This window comes from Tetrao urogallus, assembly GCF_951394365.1.
Source record: "Tetrao urogallus genome assembly, chromosome: 1".
Taxonomy (NCBI): Eukaryota; Metazoa; Chordata; class Aves; order Galliformes; family Phasianidae; genus Tetrao; species Tetrao urogallus.
In genome coordinates, this window is record NC_136813.1 from 156439381 (window position 1) to 156456787 (window position 17407).

Below are 17407 nucleotides of genomic sequence, written 5' to 3' on the forward strand. Positions count from 1 at the left end.
GGGAGGAGGCAGTGCATCACCCAGGAGGCATTAAGCTATGTCATTCAACTAAATAATTAGATCTCATCAGGAACACGTGTTCTTTTTAGTTGCAAGTACTAAAGTACTTCAAGCATCTACCCAAGTGCTTTGGTTTGATTTTGATGATGCTGGATTTTTTTTCCCTTTGCACTGCAATACGCCAGCAGCAAATTCAGCGCTGAGGTGCGCGGATGGGAGCGATGTCTGACATGAAAGAGGAAGGAGGAAAGAAGGTGCTTGTGCCGCACGCCCCCCAGTCAAGCCCATCTCCAGGACCCCGCGGCTGCTGCCTGAGTGGAGATACGGCACCCGCCCCAGCTGCCCAGCGCGCTGTGCCGCCCGGGAGCTCGACTACAACGGCGTGCAGCGCGGGACTCCAGTTCCCGGCGTGCCGCGCGGCCCCTGTTCCACTTCCGGCGCCGGGCGGAAGTTGTGTGCGCGCGGTGAGCATGGCGGCTCCTGAGGCGGCGGAGGAAAAGGCGCGGCGTCCCGGCAAGAAGAAAGCGGCCAAAGGTGGGTGCGTTGCTCTGCGGGATCTGTCCGCGGGTTGCGCGGCTTCTTGGCGGCGGGGTTTGGGCCTGCTGCTCCGCCGTGCTTTCCTTTTCGCTCGCTGAGAGGATGAGGGGCCCGGCCGCGGGCCGGAAAGGGGGTAACTTCCGTAAGGAGAAATGCAGATCGCCTCCAATGGAGCATTGCACGCACTGCCTGCTATGTGCCTGCTTTCGGTTATCACTGCCATCGGTGACAAAGGAGAAACAAACTTTATTTCGTCTTTTAATCTCTAGCAGTTGATGAGTCTGAACTGCTCACCGTGCCGGATGGATGGAAAGAACCGGCATTTACCAAGGAAGACAATCCCAGGGGGCTGCTGGAAGAAAGCAGTTTTGCAACGTTATTCCCCAAGTACAGAGAAGCCTACCTGAAGGAGTGCTGGCCTCTTGTCCAGAAAGCCCTGAGTGAGCATGTATGAGTTGTGATGCTGTGCTCTATTATTTGGGAGATATAGGTATTACTTTTGCATCAAAAGTTGCTGTAGTAGTAGGTGTTGTCCACAATCTGCCAACTTTAAAAGAGATGAGGGGGATAGTGTTTCAGGCCTTGTGATACATAGAGACTGCCAATCTGGTGGCTTTTGTGTGTGTGTGTGTGTGTGTGTGTGTGTGTGTATGTGTATATGTGTCTGAGAGTCATTTTCAGAGGTTTGGATAATGGATTTGCATGCCTGTGCGGTGTGAAGTTTTATATTTCTTAAGTTCATCCTACCAGAAATATAATCTTAGATTCTTATTTTAGAGATTGCTTTGCTGTTTATTTTCACATGTTGCAGTATGTGAATGCAACGCTGGATCTAATTGAAGGAAGCATGACAGTCACTACTACTAAGAAGACTTTTGATCCATATGCGATCATCAGGGCTAGAGATTTAATAAAGCTTCTGGCAAGAAGTGTTCCATTTGAACAGGTTTGTAGCAAATAATATTGTAATGTTTATAAAGTAGTATGTTTTCAAAATATGGCTTTTTCAGGTAGTGGTGGTGAAAAACTGGAACAGGTTGCCCAGAGAGGTGGTGGATGCCCCATTCCAGGAGATACTTAAGGTCAGACTGGATGGGGCTCTGAGCAGCTTGACCTACCTGTAGGTGTCTCTGTTGCAGGGGAGTTGGAATAGCTAACCTTTAAAGGTCCATTCAATTCAAATGATTTTATAATGATATGAAAATATATATTTAAAGTAAGCATAACTGCAAATGAAATTAGTCTTTTGGCTCTTCTGAATAATACTTTTGGATTCAGATGTTAATACCTGCTGCTTGTATCTTCAGGCAGTTCGTATTCTTCAGGATGACGTTGCGTGTGACATCATTAAAATAGGTTCTCTAGTGAGGAACAGAGAAAGTTTTGTGAAAAGAAGAGGACGACTTCTTGGGCCAAAAGGATCTACTCTGAAGGTATAAGATTTTACCATAAAAATCTTAGATGTAGATTTGTTTCAGACCTTGAGCTCACACTGACTTTATTCGTTTTTGTTGTTCCAGGCCCTCGAACTGTTAACCAACTGTTATATTATGGTGCAAGGTAACACTGTTTCAGCTCTTGGACCTTTCAGTGGGCTAAAAGAGGTAAGAGAAGGCAGATGAGTGGTTTCTGTAGCCCACTTTTGTGCCCAGCTCTGACATGGATTGCAGGCAGAATCTGACAGCCTCGAGAGTTGTCCTTTCGGCTACATGTTAGTGCTGCTTCTATGTGAATGCCTATGATCTTAGCTCTTGAATTTTGTTAGTTGCTGAAAAAGTATTTTTTGTTTCTTAAGGTAAGATTTAGCAGGCATATCAAAGGGGTGCCTTCTTATATTTCTGAATAATGTATCTACTTCTGCTTCTTTGGCTTTTGTTTTTCTCTGTAGATTACTGTGAAGAATTGCTATAGTTAAGAGATTTAAGTGAAAATACTGCAGTGCTAGTGGCATATAGCATGGGTGAACATCTCATGTATTTTTAGTAATTCTGTAGGGAAAAATACATGTCAAAAGCTAAAAAACAACATAACATCCATGGTGGCATGAAAGTAGTGCTTGTGGGTGATGCTGGAGTGTATCAGAAGCCTGACAGTAGAACTAATGATATTTTTGAAGCACTGTGCCTTCTAGTTGGCTTTGTGGCTTTTTCAGTCTAGCTTCTTTTGTTGTGCAGCTAGGAAAGAGAAAAGTTCTGATTTTGAAGAAACTTAGGGTACTTAATATTTTAATTGATCAGAATATGAAGTACCTGCTGAGCGTACCGTTCACTTTCTTTTATTAAATGCAGGTTAGGAAAGTTGTTCTGGACACAATGAAGAATATACATCCCATATACAACATTAAGGTTGGTATGGTCTGGTGTGCACCTCTGAAAGCATTATGTCTTTGTACAGAGCTTTATGTTAATAGTTATATGTTTCAATGTAGTAAACTGCTTGTGAGTATTTCTGTTTTGTACTTAAAAAAAGAAAAATCGTCTACTTGCTGGGGATATGTTGTCATATCATTGACAGTATCTGAGAAAATATCATGTTTTCTTCCCTTTGATTGTTTGCTTGATACCTGCTCATTTAAATTGTTCCCATCCTGAGACATATTCACCTTTCTGCTTCTGTTCATAATTAAATCCCTCAACTATTAGTATACTATCAGAAACTTTTAGTTTGGAGCTCTTAGGCACTACTGCAAACTGTTGTTTTATTCTTCTTTGTGACATTCTAAAACTCCCAAAGACTTTGATGATCAAACGTGAATTGTCAAAAGATCCTGAACTGAGGACACAAAATTGGGAAAGATTTTTGCCTAAGTTCAAGCGGAAGAACTTGAAAAAACGCAAGGAGCCAAAGAAGAAAAATATTAAGAAGGAGTACACACCATTCCCACCTCCGCAGCCAGAAAGCCAGGTCAGCTGAAACTTTATTTGCTTATGCAGGAGTATATGATGATGATTTTAAATCCTGCTTTTGTTAAGATGAAGTTAACGGGCTTTTTCTGTCAAGTTTTTATTTCCTCATACTATATATCTGGCTGATAATGTATAATTTTCTAAAGCTTCCTGATACTTTTCTTGTACAGATTGATAAAGAATTGGCAAGTGGTGAATATTTCTTGAAAGAAAGCCAGAAGAAACGAAAGCGAGTGGAAGAAATAAAGGTAAATTTGTTACAACCAATTAGAAAGGGCTTGATTTCTGTCTTCGATTTTTCTCCCTTTTGCCCTGCTCTATTGGTACTTCATACTTGTTATTGTTAACTTTAGGCAAAGCAAGCTGATGCAGTCAAGAAGAGACAAGAGGAAAGGAATAAAGCTTTTATCCCACCGAAGGAAAAGCCAGTTGTGAAAGCAAAGAGAGGTAACATTTTTTTTTTTTTTTTTTTTTCCCTGTTCTAAACATTTGTAGTGTAAATTCCTAGCCTGATGATGTGGAGATGTAGCCATAGGAAATAAGAAAGGTCATGCTACTTACATATTAATACACTGTATATTGCAGTTTCTTGTGAGCTGAAGAATTCGTATACTTCTTAAACAGTGTATATTCTGGAGCACTGATTTGTATAAAATACTTTTTTGTGATAGCAGTAAATTTTCTGTAATCATGCTACTGCCTCTTCTGTGTATCAAATAGTGCGCTCTTCCAGCTGGTAAGTGTTTTGAATGAAACCATTCAGTCTTCCAGAACTAAATAACAGAAATACTTTGTATGTAGAGAAGAACTGAGTTCCAAAAAGGACACCTGATGGTGTGTAGGAATTAACCATGTGAGGTGGCAGAGTTGGACCTAAGCTCATGACTCTTGGCCAAAAGAGAAAATACCAGATGAATCACAGAATCATGGAATGGTTTGGGTTGGAAGGAACCTTAATATCCTAATTCCAACCCCCTCCTATGGGCAGGGCCACCTCCCTCTAGACCAGGTTGCTCACAGCCCCATCCAGCCTGGCCTTGAATGCTTCCAGGGAGGGGCACCCACAGCCTCACTGCAGCCTGTTCAGTGTCTCACCACCCTCGCAGTAAAGAATTTCTTCCTAGTATCTAATCTAAATCTACTCTTTTCCAGTTTAAAACCACTTCCCCTCGTTCTGTCGCTCATGTCCTTATAAAGCATGTTCTTAAAATGTTTTATGAACATAAAATAGGATACTCTTCATGCTCTGTCACTTCCTGTAGAAGTCTCTTACAAAAGTTTTTGTGCAGGGATCAGACTTTTTCCAGCAGCCATCATTAATGCATGGCCAGGGAAGGAAAATAAAGGTGGTACAGGCATGTGTGTGAACTCATCACCCTAGTTACATGCATATATATAAAATGCCATGAAAGCTCTGAAAATAAGTACTCAATAAATAGTTTATTCTTTTTATGTAAGACCAACCAAGGCAATAGACAAGTGTCCAGCAGACTGTGTATGTATTAATCTTGGACTACAGCAGTGGTCTGATGAGCAGGTGACAGTTTCTAAGTGTGCAGTGTAGTAGGGCATCAGTTTTCAAATACAGTTGTATAGGATTTTTTTATGTAACTATTCCTTGAATTCTGTTGAAAGAGGATTGTGTATCATTTTCAGTAAAAATGATAAGAATAGTTTATAAAATTGTTAGCAAACATAAAATTAGTCCTAACCAATGCTACAGCATGCAGTTTACCATGGATACATATGAAGTAATCTTACAGGCTGTGAAAAATCAGGAAAGTAAAACTTGTGTCTGTTGTTTGTGCTTGTGTTTCTACTGTGTAGCCTCCACTGAGAAAAAAATTGATATTGAAGCCATCAAGGAAAAAGTAAAGAATGCAAAGAAGAAGAAATTAGGAGCACTTCCTATGGAAGAAGTCAAGTTAAAAATGGCAGCAGATGAAAAGAAGAAAAAAAAGAAGTAATTCAACTCTCATGTTTACTTTCTCCTACAATAATGAACGTTTTCACACTTGGAACAACTGAGACATGGAGTAAACCACTTCTTGCTGTCAGTGTAGTGTGGATGAGAAAATCCTAGGCAGGAAGATTGTTCTCTTTTCACAAGCCCATTTTAACAAACGGACCTAGGGCAGCTATGCAGAATTGTCAAAGTTGGTGTACAAAATCTGCTCTCTCATGTTTTTTTGAGAAAGTGAGAGTGTATTTGGGTAATATCTGTCTGCCTAAAGGAAGTTGTATATTAGAAACATTCAGGAGTTTGATACAGAATGTGAAATGGTAAGGATTGGAGAACTCAGTGGGAGTTAAATGGAATACTTCTATGAAAGGCTACCAAATAACTGTCAAGATAGGCAAGATTTATTAGTTCTATTAAGCTTTTATTTCTGTACAAGCTGTTTTTCTTGTGTGTCTTGTCTTGGTGTTAATAAACTATTTTAATATATTGATGATAAATCCTTTAATTAGTCATCTATTGCAAAACCTACATCTTGTATTCTTGTAAGCAAGCTCACAGCTTTGTGTGAGGATTAGACAACCATAATCTTAATTGAACGCCATTAATAAATTGTCATTTATTAGCATTATCTTGTTAGGCAGAATGTAACACAATGCAAGTGTGCTGCAGGGAAAACATAAATGTTACCTTTCTTTAAATGTGTTCTTAATTCATTTCTTACAAGAAATGAGAACTTAGGTTCCTTTTAACTTTGTTCAGCCCCTTCCCCTTTTTTGAAGGAAGTACAAATGGAAATTATGATGAAACAGAGTGCACTGGAAAAGCAGATGTTACTTAGTTGATGAATCTGAGGTTCAGGAAGCAAATGTAACAGTAAGTAGGTGGTCAGGCCACACCAGTTTCACCACAGCGTTTGAGTGCTTTGCCAGACTTTGGAATTCTGATCCCTTGCACATGTGGTAAAGATTATTATGCTAGAGCACTGCAGCTCACTTTGCTTTGGTTAGTGGCCTTTTATTTGAGACTGGTCAGTGAAAACACAGCTGTTTTCTTTGTTACATGTCTAAATAAGAATTTAGAATGTATGTTAAAGAGTCAGTATGTGTATGTGCACGGAGAAAATGATCTAGGATTCTTGCCCTTTAGGGTGGGGGGCAATATTGGTACCCCTTTCCGTTGCCTGACCTTTTCTTGCAACTTAGTTCTGGAAGAGAAAACTCAATACTCTATCATCCACAAATGTCATTTTAAGTACTTATAAAATCATGTAAGAAAGTACTGCTCAACAGATGCTTCACTGAGAAAATAAGAAAATTACACACCCATCTCAGAAGCTGTAGTAGGCTGATATGTTTAGGATACCAGCCCTATGATAAGCTCTTAGACATGTTATCTGATATGTAGCTGTTGATGGTGTAAAGGGGAGACCTGAGCTCAGCATCAGGTGGGTCAGACATATTGGCCTGGGCTACCTCCAGAGGCATTGCCATGGTTCTCATGTGATCCCCCAAGTGAGTGGGATCACAACTTCAACAGAGCAATCTGCAGAGTCCAAAGCCAGTAAAGAGGAGCTGAACTGGATTCAGGGGAGGTGCAAGGAGGGAAGAGTCCTCTTATATTTTGGACTGAATGAGGCCCCTTTTACTGCAGAAGGTCCCTGCAGCAAATTTCTGTTTGCTAAAATTTTTATATCTTGTTCCATGATGCAAAGAGCCGTTTGACTTTGTAGGTTGGCCTTTTATTTCAGGAACCTGGTTTGGCTAAAAAGGCTTGCTGCTAATTAAGTGATTGTTTTCCTGCTGGGCCAACCAACTGCGTGGTTGCCTGAGTCACAGAGCAGGAAAATGTACGTTAGCTTGGTGGCAGCCTGACCTTAAAATGCATCTGTGTACTTCCATGGAAATGTATGTTTTGAATTTTGGTTCCCCAGCTGAGGTATGTGTGTAGGTTGGGCATCAAAGCCCCAACCGCAGTAGAACTTACTTGATTTCATGGAGTCTTGTTCTGTTTTTATGAGATGAAAGGGTTATGTTTGACCTTTTTTGGTTGTTATGGCTGCTGAGTTTCAGGGATTGTTGGTTAGACTTCTATTTATTTAAACAGGAAAATCTAGAAAGGCCCTTCATTCACTAAGGAAGGCAAACCAAGGATTTGTGTGCTTAGAATCAGCTTTTTAGTGGTAACCACCTGCACTGGGCTCACTACAGTGCTTTTGACACCTATTCTGATGTGTCTTAAAAAAAAAAACACAGAAAAATAAGTTTAGAAGGGCAAAGTAGTTGTTTTGGTAATTTCAGAACTAGCTTGAACTTTTGCAAATTATCTCCTTAAACTGATTTTAGAGTTTAGAGACTAGCAAAGTACTCAATGGCTGTTTGTGTATCTGTATTTTGCACTGATCATGTGGAAGTCGCAGATGGATGCCATAAAAAGAATGTGAACAACTTGAGGGGGTTTAATCATGAGGAGTTAAATATCTGGATTTTGGGTGTCCTTAAAAAATGAGATGCAGTTGTTTGGCTTGGACTCCTTGACTTTCTGGATTTTTTGTTTGAACGTTACCATGCTGTAGAATTTGTTGTGGGTTGGTTGTTTTTTTTCCCCATGAGCCCCAGTGATTTACAGTTGTTTTTTTAATGAAGCTTTCTCTATGGAATTCCCTTCAAGCTGCTAAGGTATGTGGTTCAGTGGCAGCACTGTGAATGTTCTGAACTTTAAGGGCTCTGTGTTGGTTCTGTTTACTCTCCTGGAAACCAAGTATAGATTAAACTTAGCAGGGGAGCATTCCTGCTGAGCTCATTTTGCTCCTTGGACACAGCGCTGTATGCACTTTCCTTTCCTCCATTTCTTCTTCCATCAGTAGGACCTTTCTGCACATGGGGCAGATGCTGGCATAACAGCCCTTCTCTGCAAAAGGACACTGCAGAGTACGTCCTGCTGCCAACATGTGCTGGTTATTGTCCTTGTGGGATTTCCAGATGGGACTTTGCAGTACAGAAAGTGTGAGGCTTGAGTGGTGCTCAAAAAAGTGTGGCCAAAAGGTAAGTGGGAATGAAAGTGGCTGCCCTTTTCAACAGATAGACCCGTGGCCTTGAATTTGTAGTGAAGATTTTTTATTTTTATTTTTAACAAAATTGTCTCTTTCTATTTTGGCCAGAACATGTGCTGTGACATTGGTCACTGGATGGCAGAAAAGAGGCTCTGGCACAAATTGTAAATATAAGTGAAGGACAAGGAAGAGAATTAGGAATTCTGTCCCTGACCACATTTACATTTTGGAAAATGATTTATTGAGGACATGCTGTGATGCTGAGATGATTCAAGTACTAGCAACTAACTGCATGGAAGAATAATGTCAGAAACTCTGGGTTGCAGTTGCAGTAATTCCAGGTGAGACTGACTCCAGGAGTGGCATCAGAGCAGGACCCTGTGCAGCAACACTGACAGAAGTGAGCAAAGACAGCACCACAGACGGGAAGCAGCTGGGGGACTCCCTGGATTCCTGCATAGAAGCACCCAGCAGAGTGGTGTGATATATCGAAGGGGCCTGGCTGAACCCTGCCTGCTCTGAGCACAGCCTCATGGAGACTGGAGCTTGGCAGCCACTGAGCCCAGAGCGCGACTTTGGGCACAGCACAATTTTTAGAGCACTGCACTGTGTTTCCCAGCATCGTGTTTCTTGGCATTGTGCAGGCTGGAACTGAATGTATTTGTTCTGGGTTTGTGCACCAGTGGACCTTCAGATCAGGTTGCAGATACATGATCACCATGCATGAGAGGCAGGAAATAGTGGTTTATTGTTTGAAGCAGAAATAAAAAACCTCATGCTCAGAAAAAGAAAAAAAAAAAAAAAAGGAGTTTAAGGTGGTGCAGAGTCACATTTAAACACGGGTGAAGCTCTGTGTCTTGGCAGAGATGATGTGTGTTTGAAAACAGATTCTAAGCAAAGAGAAATGCCAGTGGTCCCTGTGCACTGCGATACAGGGAAACGCACTATGGGATTCACATGCTGGAACTCACCTGTACCCAAAAATTATGAGGTAAAAAAAAAGCTATAAATGATAAAAGAAAATCTCTCCAGGCTACCTAAAACCATGCTGCTGCGTCTCGCTGGAGGAGAGCTCAATAGGCATAGAGGAGTCTGCTCTGCTGGGCTGCCGACACCCCACTCCCTCCCTGGGAAGTGTGGCAAGCTGTTCCATGGCACACCCATCTCTGCCACAGTGCTCCACTTTGGAAAAGTAAGCAGGTAATTTAAAACCAGCTACTGATTCTGAACAATGAGAAGGCTCCTTATCAGCTCTGCCAGCTCCTCCATGAAATGGGGATGGTATTTCTATATTTAGAATGATTTGTGGATGCAAACTACATCTCCATCCATCTCAGCGCTGCCAGTAGCTTAAGCACAGGGAGAGGACGAATCAACCTCAGTGCTGCCACAGCCTTCTATGAGTTACTTGGTGGCAGGTGCTATGGACCAGTATTTGGGTAGGATCCAAGTGGCTACAATACTCAGAATAAGAAGTAACAGCCTTAAAACAACCACAGAGATGCAGTACTCATCGCAGGCAGGTCTGTCCCAAGCTGGGTGCCACCTGGAATCACCTGGAGGCAAAACAGATCAATTATTTCAAGTGTAACTGCACTGGGGACAACAAACCGAGGCACTGATTTAATATCTGTGGTACTTACTAATGACTTTGTCACGCTCAGTGTTTCCTGGAGAGAGAAGAAGTGAATGTAAGCAGCAGGCTTAGAATCTGTAAACAATGTAAGTTATAAAAGAGGAGAATTCACTCACAGTGGGCTGACAAGAAATACAGTTCTGTTTCTTTCCAGGAAGAACCAAAGACCTGTAGATTTCCAGAGAGTGATTCTGGGGCTTTGCTGCAGAGACCTCGATTGCATCTTACTGAGTGTCCCTGCCAGTGGCTGGCATGGAGAGGACTTATTCCTCAGGTACACTTCACTCCATCACCTTTTTTTTTGCCCAGCTCTCAAGTTCAAGATCCACTTGTCTAGCTGACGTCAGCAGCCAGGGATCCCCTCTCATTCCTTGATGCTGGTATTTTAAAGCCTTTACTATCCATGGGCATCACTGCTCTCTTGGCTTCTCATTGCATTTTTTCAGACAGTATTTGGGAATAGGGGATGCTGTGCTTCCTGCCAGAGTCTTCTTGCATGCTCCCTCTCTACACGTGCTTGTGGAGGAGGGTGGGTTGCCTACTTACGACACAGATTGTCAGCGCACTGCTCGCCGTTGCATTTGCTGCATGCTGCTCCTGTCTCGTATGGGTGCCGTCTGTAATTCCCACTGTGAAAGAAAATAACATTGCTTTGAAGCTGCCCTTATGAGGAGATGGCAATCCCTTCTGCTAATTTACTTCTGAACTTGAGATTTTCTCTGCTTGTACTGACAGTGAACTGTGTCCTGGTCAGCCCTGCCTGACTGCCCTGCTCTCACCTCGCCCAGGAGGTGCCCAGGCTGCTCCATGAAGATTTTGTCAGGCAGTAAATATCCACAGTAAGGGCTTTGTACTCTATGCTCCCTGTGACCTTCAGGGCTGAGCAGATCAGGGCCTCAACCAGGACCAAGAAAGCATCCTGCCCTCCTAATTTGAGACCAAGGTTCAGCAGGTCCTTCAGAGCCTCTGTGTCTCTCTGTACCTCAGGCAGCAAATATGCTACTTACAATGCATATGAAGGATCTCTCAATAAAATTCTGTCTTGAGCAGCCCCAGCATCACGTCCAAGCTCTCATACTAAAGCTCAGCCTGCAGCTACAAGCACTGCACACTTCAGTATTTACTCAAACCATTGACCAAGAGACCTGATTCTGCAGACAAATGTGTAAATATTTTCACACCTTGGATCTGCACCTTGGCAACCATCTGGGGCCACCTCGGCACTGAGGAACGAGGGAACAGCTTTCAAATGATCACTTAGGTATGCTTATTTCAGTGTCTTATATTTTACCTTTTCTACCAGCACCATTGCTTTTTGGCTACAATATATAACTCCCATTTACTCAAACTAGGGTTGCTTGGATAGAAGTATGTATCTTTCTCTGCTTTGAGGACCATTTCTACCCATAAACACAAGAAAAAATGGTCTGATCCTGTCAAATTGCACATTGTGGGAGGGAAGAAGGGGCAGGATCTGAATCCTCTAAAATATTTGTCCTGGAAACCTTACGCTGGCCCATAGTTGCAGACGAAGTGTGCTGCGTTGGTTCCTGAGAAGTATGACACTGTGGGACAGAAGTGGACAGCACAGCCAACCTTGTAGCTTTGAGCCCAAACGACCTGGAAAGACAGACACAAACATTGGTGGCTGAATATTTGGTTAACAGCTACACTTTTAGGGAAAAGCCTTGCTCTCCTGTATGTTACATGTCAGATAGGCTTTGGAATGCTCCTTGGACATGATTTGCAGTGGTAAGCAGTAGTGATGGATATCTAAATAATAGCTTGTTCTGAAGAATATCTGGTTGTTTTAACTAATTCACTAGATGTTTATTAATTTATTTGATGACCAGAGGACTGGAGCACCTCTTCTATGAGGACAAACTGAGAGAGCTGGGTATTTTCAGCCTAGAAAAGACTCTGGGTGACCTCATAGTGGCCTTCCAGTACCCAAAGGAGGCCTAAAGGAAAGCTGGGAAGGGACTTCTTAGAAGGGCATATAGCAACAGGATGAGGGAAAATGGTTTTAAACTGGAAGAGGGTAGATTTAGACTAGATATCAGGAAGAAATTATTTACTGTGAGGGTGGTGAGACACTGGAACAGGTTGCCCAGTGAGGCTGTGGGTGCCTGTCCCTGGAAGCATTCAAGGCTGGATGGGGCTGTGAGCAACCTGGTCTAGGGGGAGGTGTCCCTGCTTATAGCAGGAGATTGGAACTAGGTGATCTTGAAGATCCCTTCTAACCCAAACCATTCTATGATTTTACAATTAAAATGGCTGAAAGAAAGAGAAATTGATTGTGACAGATAGTTTTCCTTTCTTGCAAAGGAGAAGGTGAAATTTGTCTCCTTTCCTTCATAGTAATCCATGATAGTTCTGCCTTTCCCACTGGAGGATATAAAATCTGTGAGTACAAAGCTGTTTGCTGTCTTCTACAGGGGTTTACTGCACAGGCAAATGACAAAAAGCAGGGAGCTACAGGAACAGGGAGAAGGAGCACATTCAGGTTGCAGTCTTGCCTTCTATGACCACAAGCATGACTGACATAACAGAGACAAGAGCATCAGATCCTCTGCGTAGCATGAGTTATCCAATTCAACTCAGCACCACATACCCTATTTCCCTTTCCAAAGGGAAGCCTGCAACTTGTTGTTTGCCAAGTCCATGAACAGAACAGAATTTCTTTGTCAGAATTGCAAGTCTAGTTCATAAAACCATAGAATCATAGACCCATGAAACTTGGAAAGGACCTCTAAGATCATCTATTCTAGCCGTCCACTCATCACTGCAATGTACACTAAACCATGTCCCTAAGTGCTGCATCTCCATGTTTCTTGAAAATTTCCAGGGATGGTGATGACTCTACCACTTCCTCAGATAGCCTATTCCAACACCTCACCACTCTTTCTGGGAAGAAATTTTTCCTAATATCCAAGGTGAGCTTCCCTTTGTTCAGCTTAAGACCATGACTTTTTGCTTTGTCCCTGTTACCTGGCTGAAGAGGCCAACCCCACCTCACCACAACCTCCTTTCAGGCAGTTGTATAGAGCAATAAGGTCTCCCTGAAGCCTCCTCTTCTCCAGACTAAATAATCTCAGTTCCCTCAGCCATTCTCCATATGACCTGTACTCCAGGTCCCTCAGCAACTTTGCTGCCCTTCTCTGGACACCAGGCTCCATGGCTTTGATATATTTCTTGCAGTGAGAGGCCCAAGACACAGTACTTGAAGCCTCAGCAGCACTGAGTACAACTAAACTTGACAGAGTTGGAGAAGTGTGATGCCTTACCTGTGTGTAATGGCCACATACTCTGCTACAGCTATTGCTGGTGTATGTGTAGTCTCTGACCTCTTTGTACCAAGAGGTGATGGCTCCTTGCACTGAAAAAATTGAAAGTGAGCCAGTCCAGAGATTTTCTCCAACAGGAGTAAATCTGGGGTGAGCCTGCCCTGGCTCTTGGAGGTATATGTTATGTTTAAACTCGCATCTCTTTGCCCAACCTCTTGCAGTCTTTGCCAAGTCTGGATCCCAACTCTGCAAAATAAAGACAAGTAAAAATGACTTGGTTATCTTAGCAATGCAGTAGTGCTGAACAGATTTTGGAGAAGTTGTGTCTATATGCTGCAGGTTCGCTTGTTTATTTCTGCTGAGACTTCGAGTGCTGTATGGTAGACTGACCTGTAAGTTCCAATGGGAATCTAGTCACTCATTAAACATGGGGAAGATTTTGGAGAGGTGGACAATTGTGTCTGACATGCTTGTTGAGTGCCAAGACTTGTGCATCGAAGTGTGTGGAGCACAATACACATTTTCAGGCTGTGCCACTTAAGGGTGAATGTTAATTTAACCTTTAAAAAAAAGTATTTATAGAAAGCCTGGAAGAAGAGGGTTGTGCTTTCTGTCCCAAACTGTCTGAAATCTCATGCAGCCTCACAGATTAAGGCCGCTGCTTGCTGGTCAAGTCACAAACATGCAGGATTTTTGAAACAGTCTAAACTCAGGGAATTTTGTGGCTTCAAACACTAGCACTGAATTCATATTTGTGGAATCACTCACTCACTTGCAATTCAGTCCAACAAAGAGCTGTTGCATAAGCCATTGAGTTATATGAATGTCTTTTGTTTGCACTGGAGGCATTGTCTGATTCCACTGGGTTTTCTTGTGTACACAATCTGATTGAGCAAGCAGTGTTATCCCTCCTGGAAAACAGCTCCTGGAGCTCTGCTTAAGCAATGTGTCATGAAAATTAAGCTGTTCAGTACTGCTGGAGAATTTCTGATTGGGCTTTTGTTAAAAAATAAGACTTCCTTATTTATCCTTCTGTGCATGGATTAAAATCTCTCAGTTGCCTCTGCAAACAGTGGGATCACCAGAGAGAAACTGTTTTGACCTGATCGTGACTGAGGAAAGATTTGGAGGTTGCTGAATTTCATGCCTATGTTTTACATAATATAGTTTTTTTTGTACTGAAGATGTCTAAAACGTTTTTTTTTTTAAAGAAAATTAGAGAATTGGAGAAATTGCCAGGTGACATCAAAATAGATCTACAAAGATTTGAAAATATTTTGTAACCACCTTCTTCCAATTCTCCCTATGCCAATTATTTGCGAGAAGTGTTGTCCTACAAAGCTAAAACATAAATAATAAGTCTAAGAACTCAGTACGTGGAATAATAAAGGTAAGCTTGGTAGCAGGGGGTCTAAATGCAACTGAAGATCTGTTGTTTCCTTAGATGATAACTTTGAAGGATAATTAACACAATCTCGCTTTATTCAGGCATTATCTCCCAGTCCTAGCATTGCTGCAAGCTGAGACAGAGGCTGCAGTTCACATTTTGGCAATGCTGTGAGGTCACAAGCAGAAGACTGTGACAAAAGCTTTGTGACAGCAGTTGATGGGTTAGTCCTCCGCAGTCCCATTTTTTAAGCTCTGCTGGAGAGTTCGCACCCCTCTTTTCTTCTTCATCCTGCACTAGCATTAATAATAACAGCTGTATTACAAATGTGGCTGGTTAGGCTTTGTCACTTGTGCTTAAAGGAGTTTCTGTCTTGCATTTTGTTTTAAAAAGTATTTTTTTCCCAAAGGATGGAAATGCCTTGAGTTCATATCCTTCATCTTTATGCATCTAGATGGACAGTTATCAGCAGGAAACAGAAGTGTTCTGAGAAATAAAAAAGTTTTCTTGTTTTCCTCATTTTTGTAGCACTAAGGTCAATTACAACAATGAACATGTATGATCTTCTCAATTTCAATACTTCTCCTTTTCTCATTGATTTTATAATGTATTTTACTGCTTTATCCACAACAAATTCTTACTGGGAGAGGTCATACCCAAGACTAGTTTTTTTGCAGCTCTTTAAAAGAAAGCTGCCATTATTTTGGTTCTTTTCTTCTTTGTGGTGACCTGTCTTTGTTTGCTTTTTTTTTTTTTTTTTTTTTTCCTGGTTCCAGGTCTTCAGCTTTTCAAACAGAAAAATCAGGCACAAAATTGCTGCAATTTTAAAAAGATGGATACTGCTCATAGCAAGACTCTGTTAGTACAGAGCTAGTGAAGCGGTTTAGAAAAAGTTTCAGAAAAGGTCTGGAGCAATATGCAGTGGAGGTCTGGTTTGCCCCACTAAAGCTACTTCCCAGGGCTGGGGTTCTTTTGAGTCACAACAGATTGCCTTTTGCATGATGGTTGCAGCCAGAGATGGGCACCACTGTGCAGGACCAATGCCTCCAGCTGTTGCAGCTGCTGCACTTGTTTTGGCTTCCTTTGCAGCCCAGCACCTAGGAGCTGCAGCTAACAGCTCTCTATTGGCTCAGGCTGCAGAGATCTTTGCAAAGAAAGCTAAAAGAAAAGCTCTCCAAAGCCATTTGGCAATGTTTTCTGCACTTGCCAACTCAAGTATGAAAGGTTGTGCTAAGGTCTGCACATAAATCACACCCCAGGCTGATAAACTGCAATGCCTTGTAACGAGGAGCCTTTTCACAGCACTTTTCACAGTGCTAGGCTTAGGGTTAAAATTTTGAGTTTTGAATGAAAAAATTAAGTCAGCTAAGCTACACGCATATCTGATTGTGTAACACCATCCAACAATCAGAGCCTTATCTTCTGCTTTAAAGAGGAACTGCAGCTATGATCCCAGGAGTTGGTTTCTTTTTCATTTTTTTACATTTGATTAGAAAAATCATCTTTAACAACTGTAAACACCACACTTGCATGTAAACTGTGAATATCCCCTTACCATGTACAACATGTTGCTGGCTGGGGGGCTCACTCCAGACCGGAATCTGTTGTGCGTTCTCACACATTCCTCAATGAACTCTGCATCTCCAATATCAGGCAATGTCTCTGGTTGATAGAAGCCAGAAGAAAGGCAGAAATGCAATAAAGCCAGCTCACAAGTGAAAAATCTGCTTATCATGTTACTTAGCCTCCAGTCTGTCAGCTTGAAGAACAGAGCACTTCAGCTGTGTAAGGTGGCGTTAGCTCTCCTTGCAGCTTGTGGACTTGTGTTGCTTGGAAGGCTTGTGGGCTGGACTTGTCTTTGCCATGGTAACTGACTGCAGCACATGTCACAGGAAATGAGTCATATTTCAAGAGCGTTGCTATGAGAATAGGGAAATTAAGCTACGAATTCACATTAAAGCCGCAGAATCTTTTTCTCTCTTCTCTTTCACTGCAGTGGGCAAGCTTCTCGTCTCCTAGCCCTAGGGCTTCTTTGTTTCTGTAACCTGCCATCCGTAGCAATCACAATGGGTTACAAGAACGTTTTGGATATTTTTTCTGCTTTTCATAAAAACAGCATTGCTATTAAGTCTGCCATTCTGAGACAAAATGCAATGAGACATAATTGATCTGAATTAAATCTTTTACTATAGTAGAGCAGTCACTATGGCTGTACTTGCAGTTACTGGCTAAGTGTGACTTAAATGTACTATGCATACTGATGGGTTTCTTCTGTGATCACTTGCTTGTGGTATTTGTTGCTCCCAAATTTTCCTCCCCAGCTTTAGCAATTCATGAATCATTCCCCATGACCCAAGTCTGCAGTGGAGCTGTGTGCCACAGAGGTTGGTGCTGCCTCATGCTACATGCCCAGCACCCACACTGGGCTTTTCACCCAGCAGCTGCTGTCCCAGTCACATTGCCTCACGTACCCCAACACCCCCTGCCCAGACCCACCACCATCACCACCCTTTCCTCACAGTGCCTGTAACTATAATCTCTCCACCAAGCTCAGCATCCTTTCTGTGACCCAACTTGGACATCTTCATGGGAATGAAGTTGGATTTCTTCCCACTCCATGTTTCATTTTAGGAATTTGCAAT

General features: G+C 42.2%; 2 protein-coding genes across 2 annotated transcripts; one reads left to right on the top strand and one right to left on the bottom strand.

Moving 5' to 3' along the window:
* Nucleotides 1–470: 470 nt before the first annotated feature.
* On the top strand, nt 471–5410 carry KRR1 (KRR1 small subunit processome component homolog; the record flags this gene model as incomplete). The annotated part of the gene is made up of 10 exons (XM_079549679.1): nt 471–534; nt 807–985; nt 1349–1483; nt 1845–1970; nt 2058–2141; nt 2826–2882; nt 3271–3441; nt 3614–3691; nt 3797–3890; nt 5271–5410. 10 exons carry the CDS (start codon nt 471–473, stop codon nt 5408–5410), a joined length of 1128 nt encoding a protein of 375 aa, XP_079405805.1.
* A 4449-nt stretch (nt 5411–9859) lies between these two features.
* LOC306947458 (glioma pathogenesis-related protein 1-like) lies at nt 9860–16500 on the bottom strand (the record flags this gene model as incomplete). The annotated part of the gene is made up of 6 exons (XM_079536778.1): nt 9860–10011; nt 10099–10125; nt 10638–10720; nt 11602–11711; nt 13379–13624; nt 16321–16500. The coding sequence occupies 6 exons, from the start codon at nt 16498–16500 to the stop codon at nt 9860–9862; spliced, it is 798 nt and encodes a 265-aa protein (XP_079392904.1).
* Nucleotides 16501–17407: the final 907 nt, after the last annotated feature.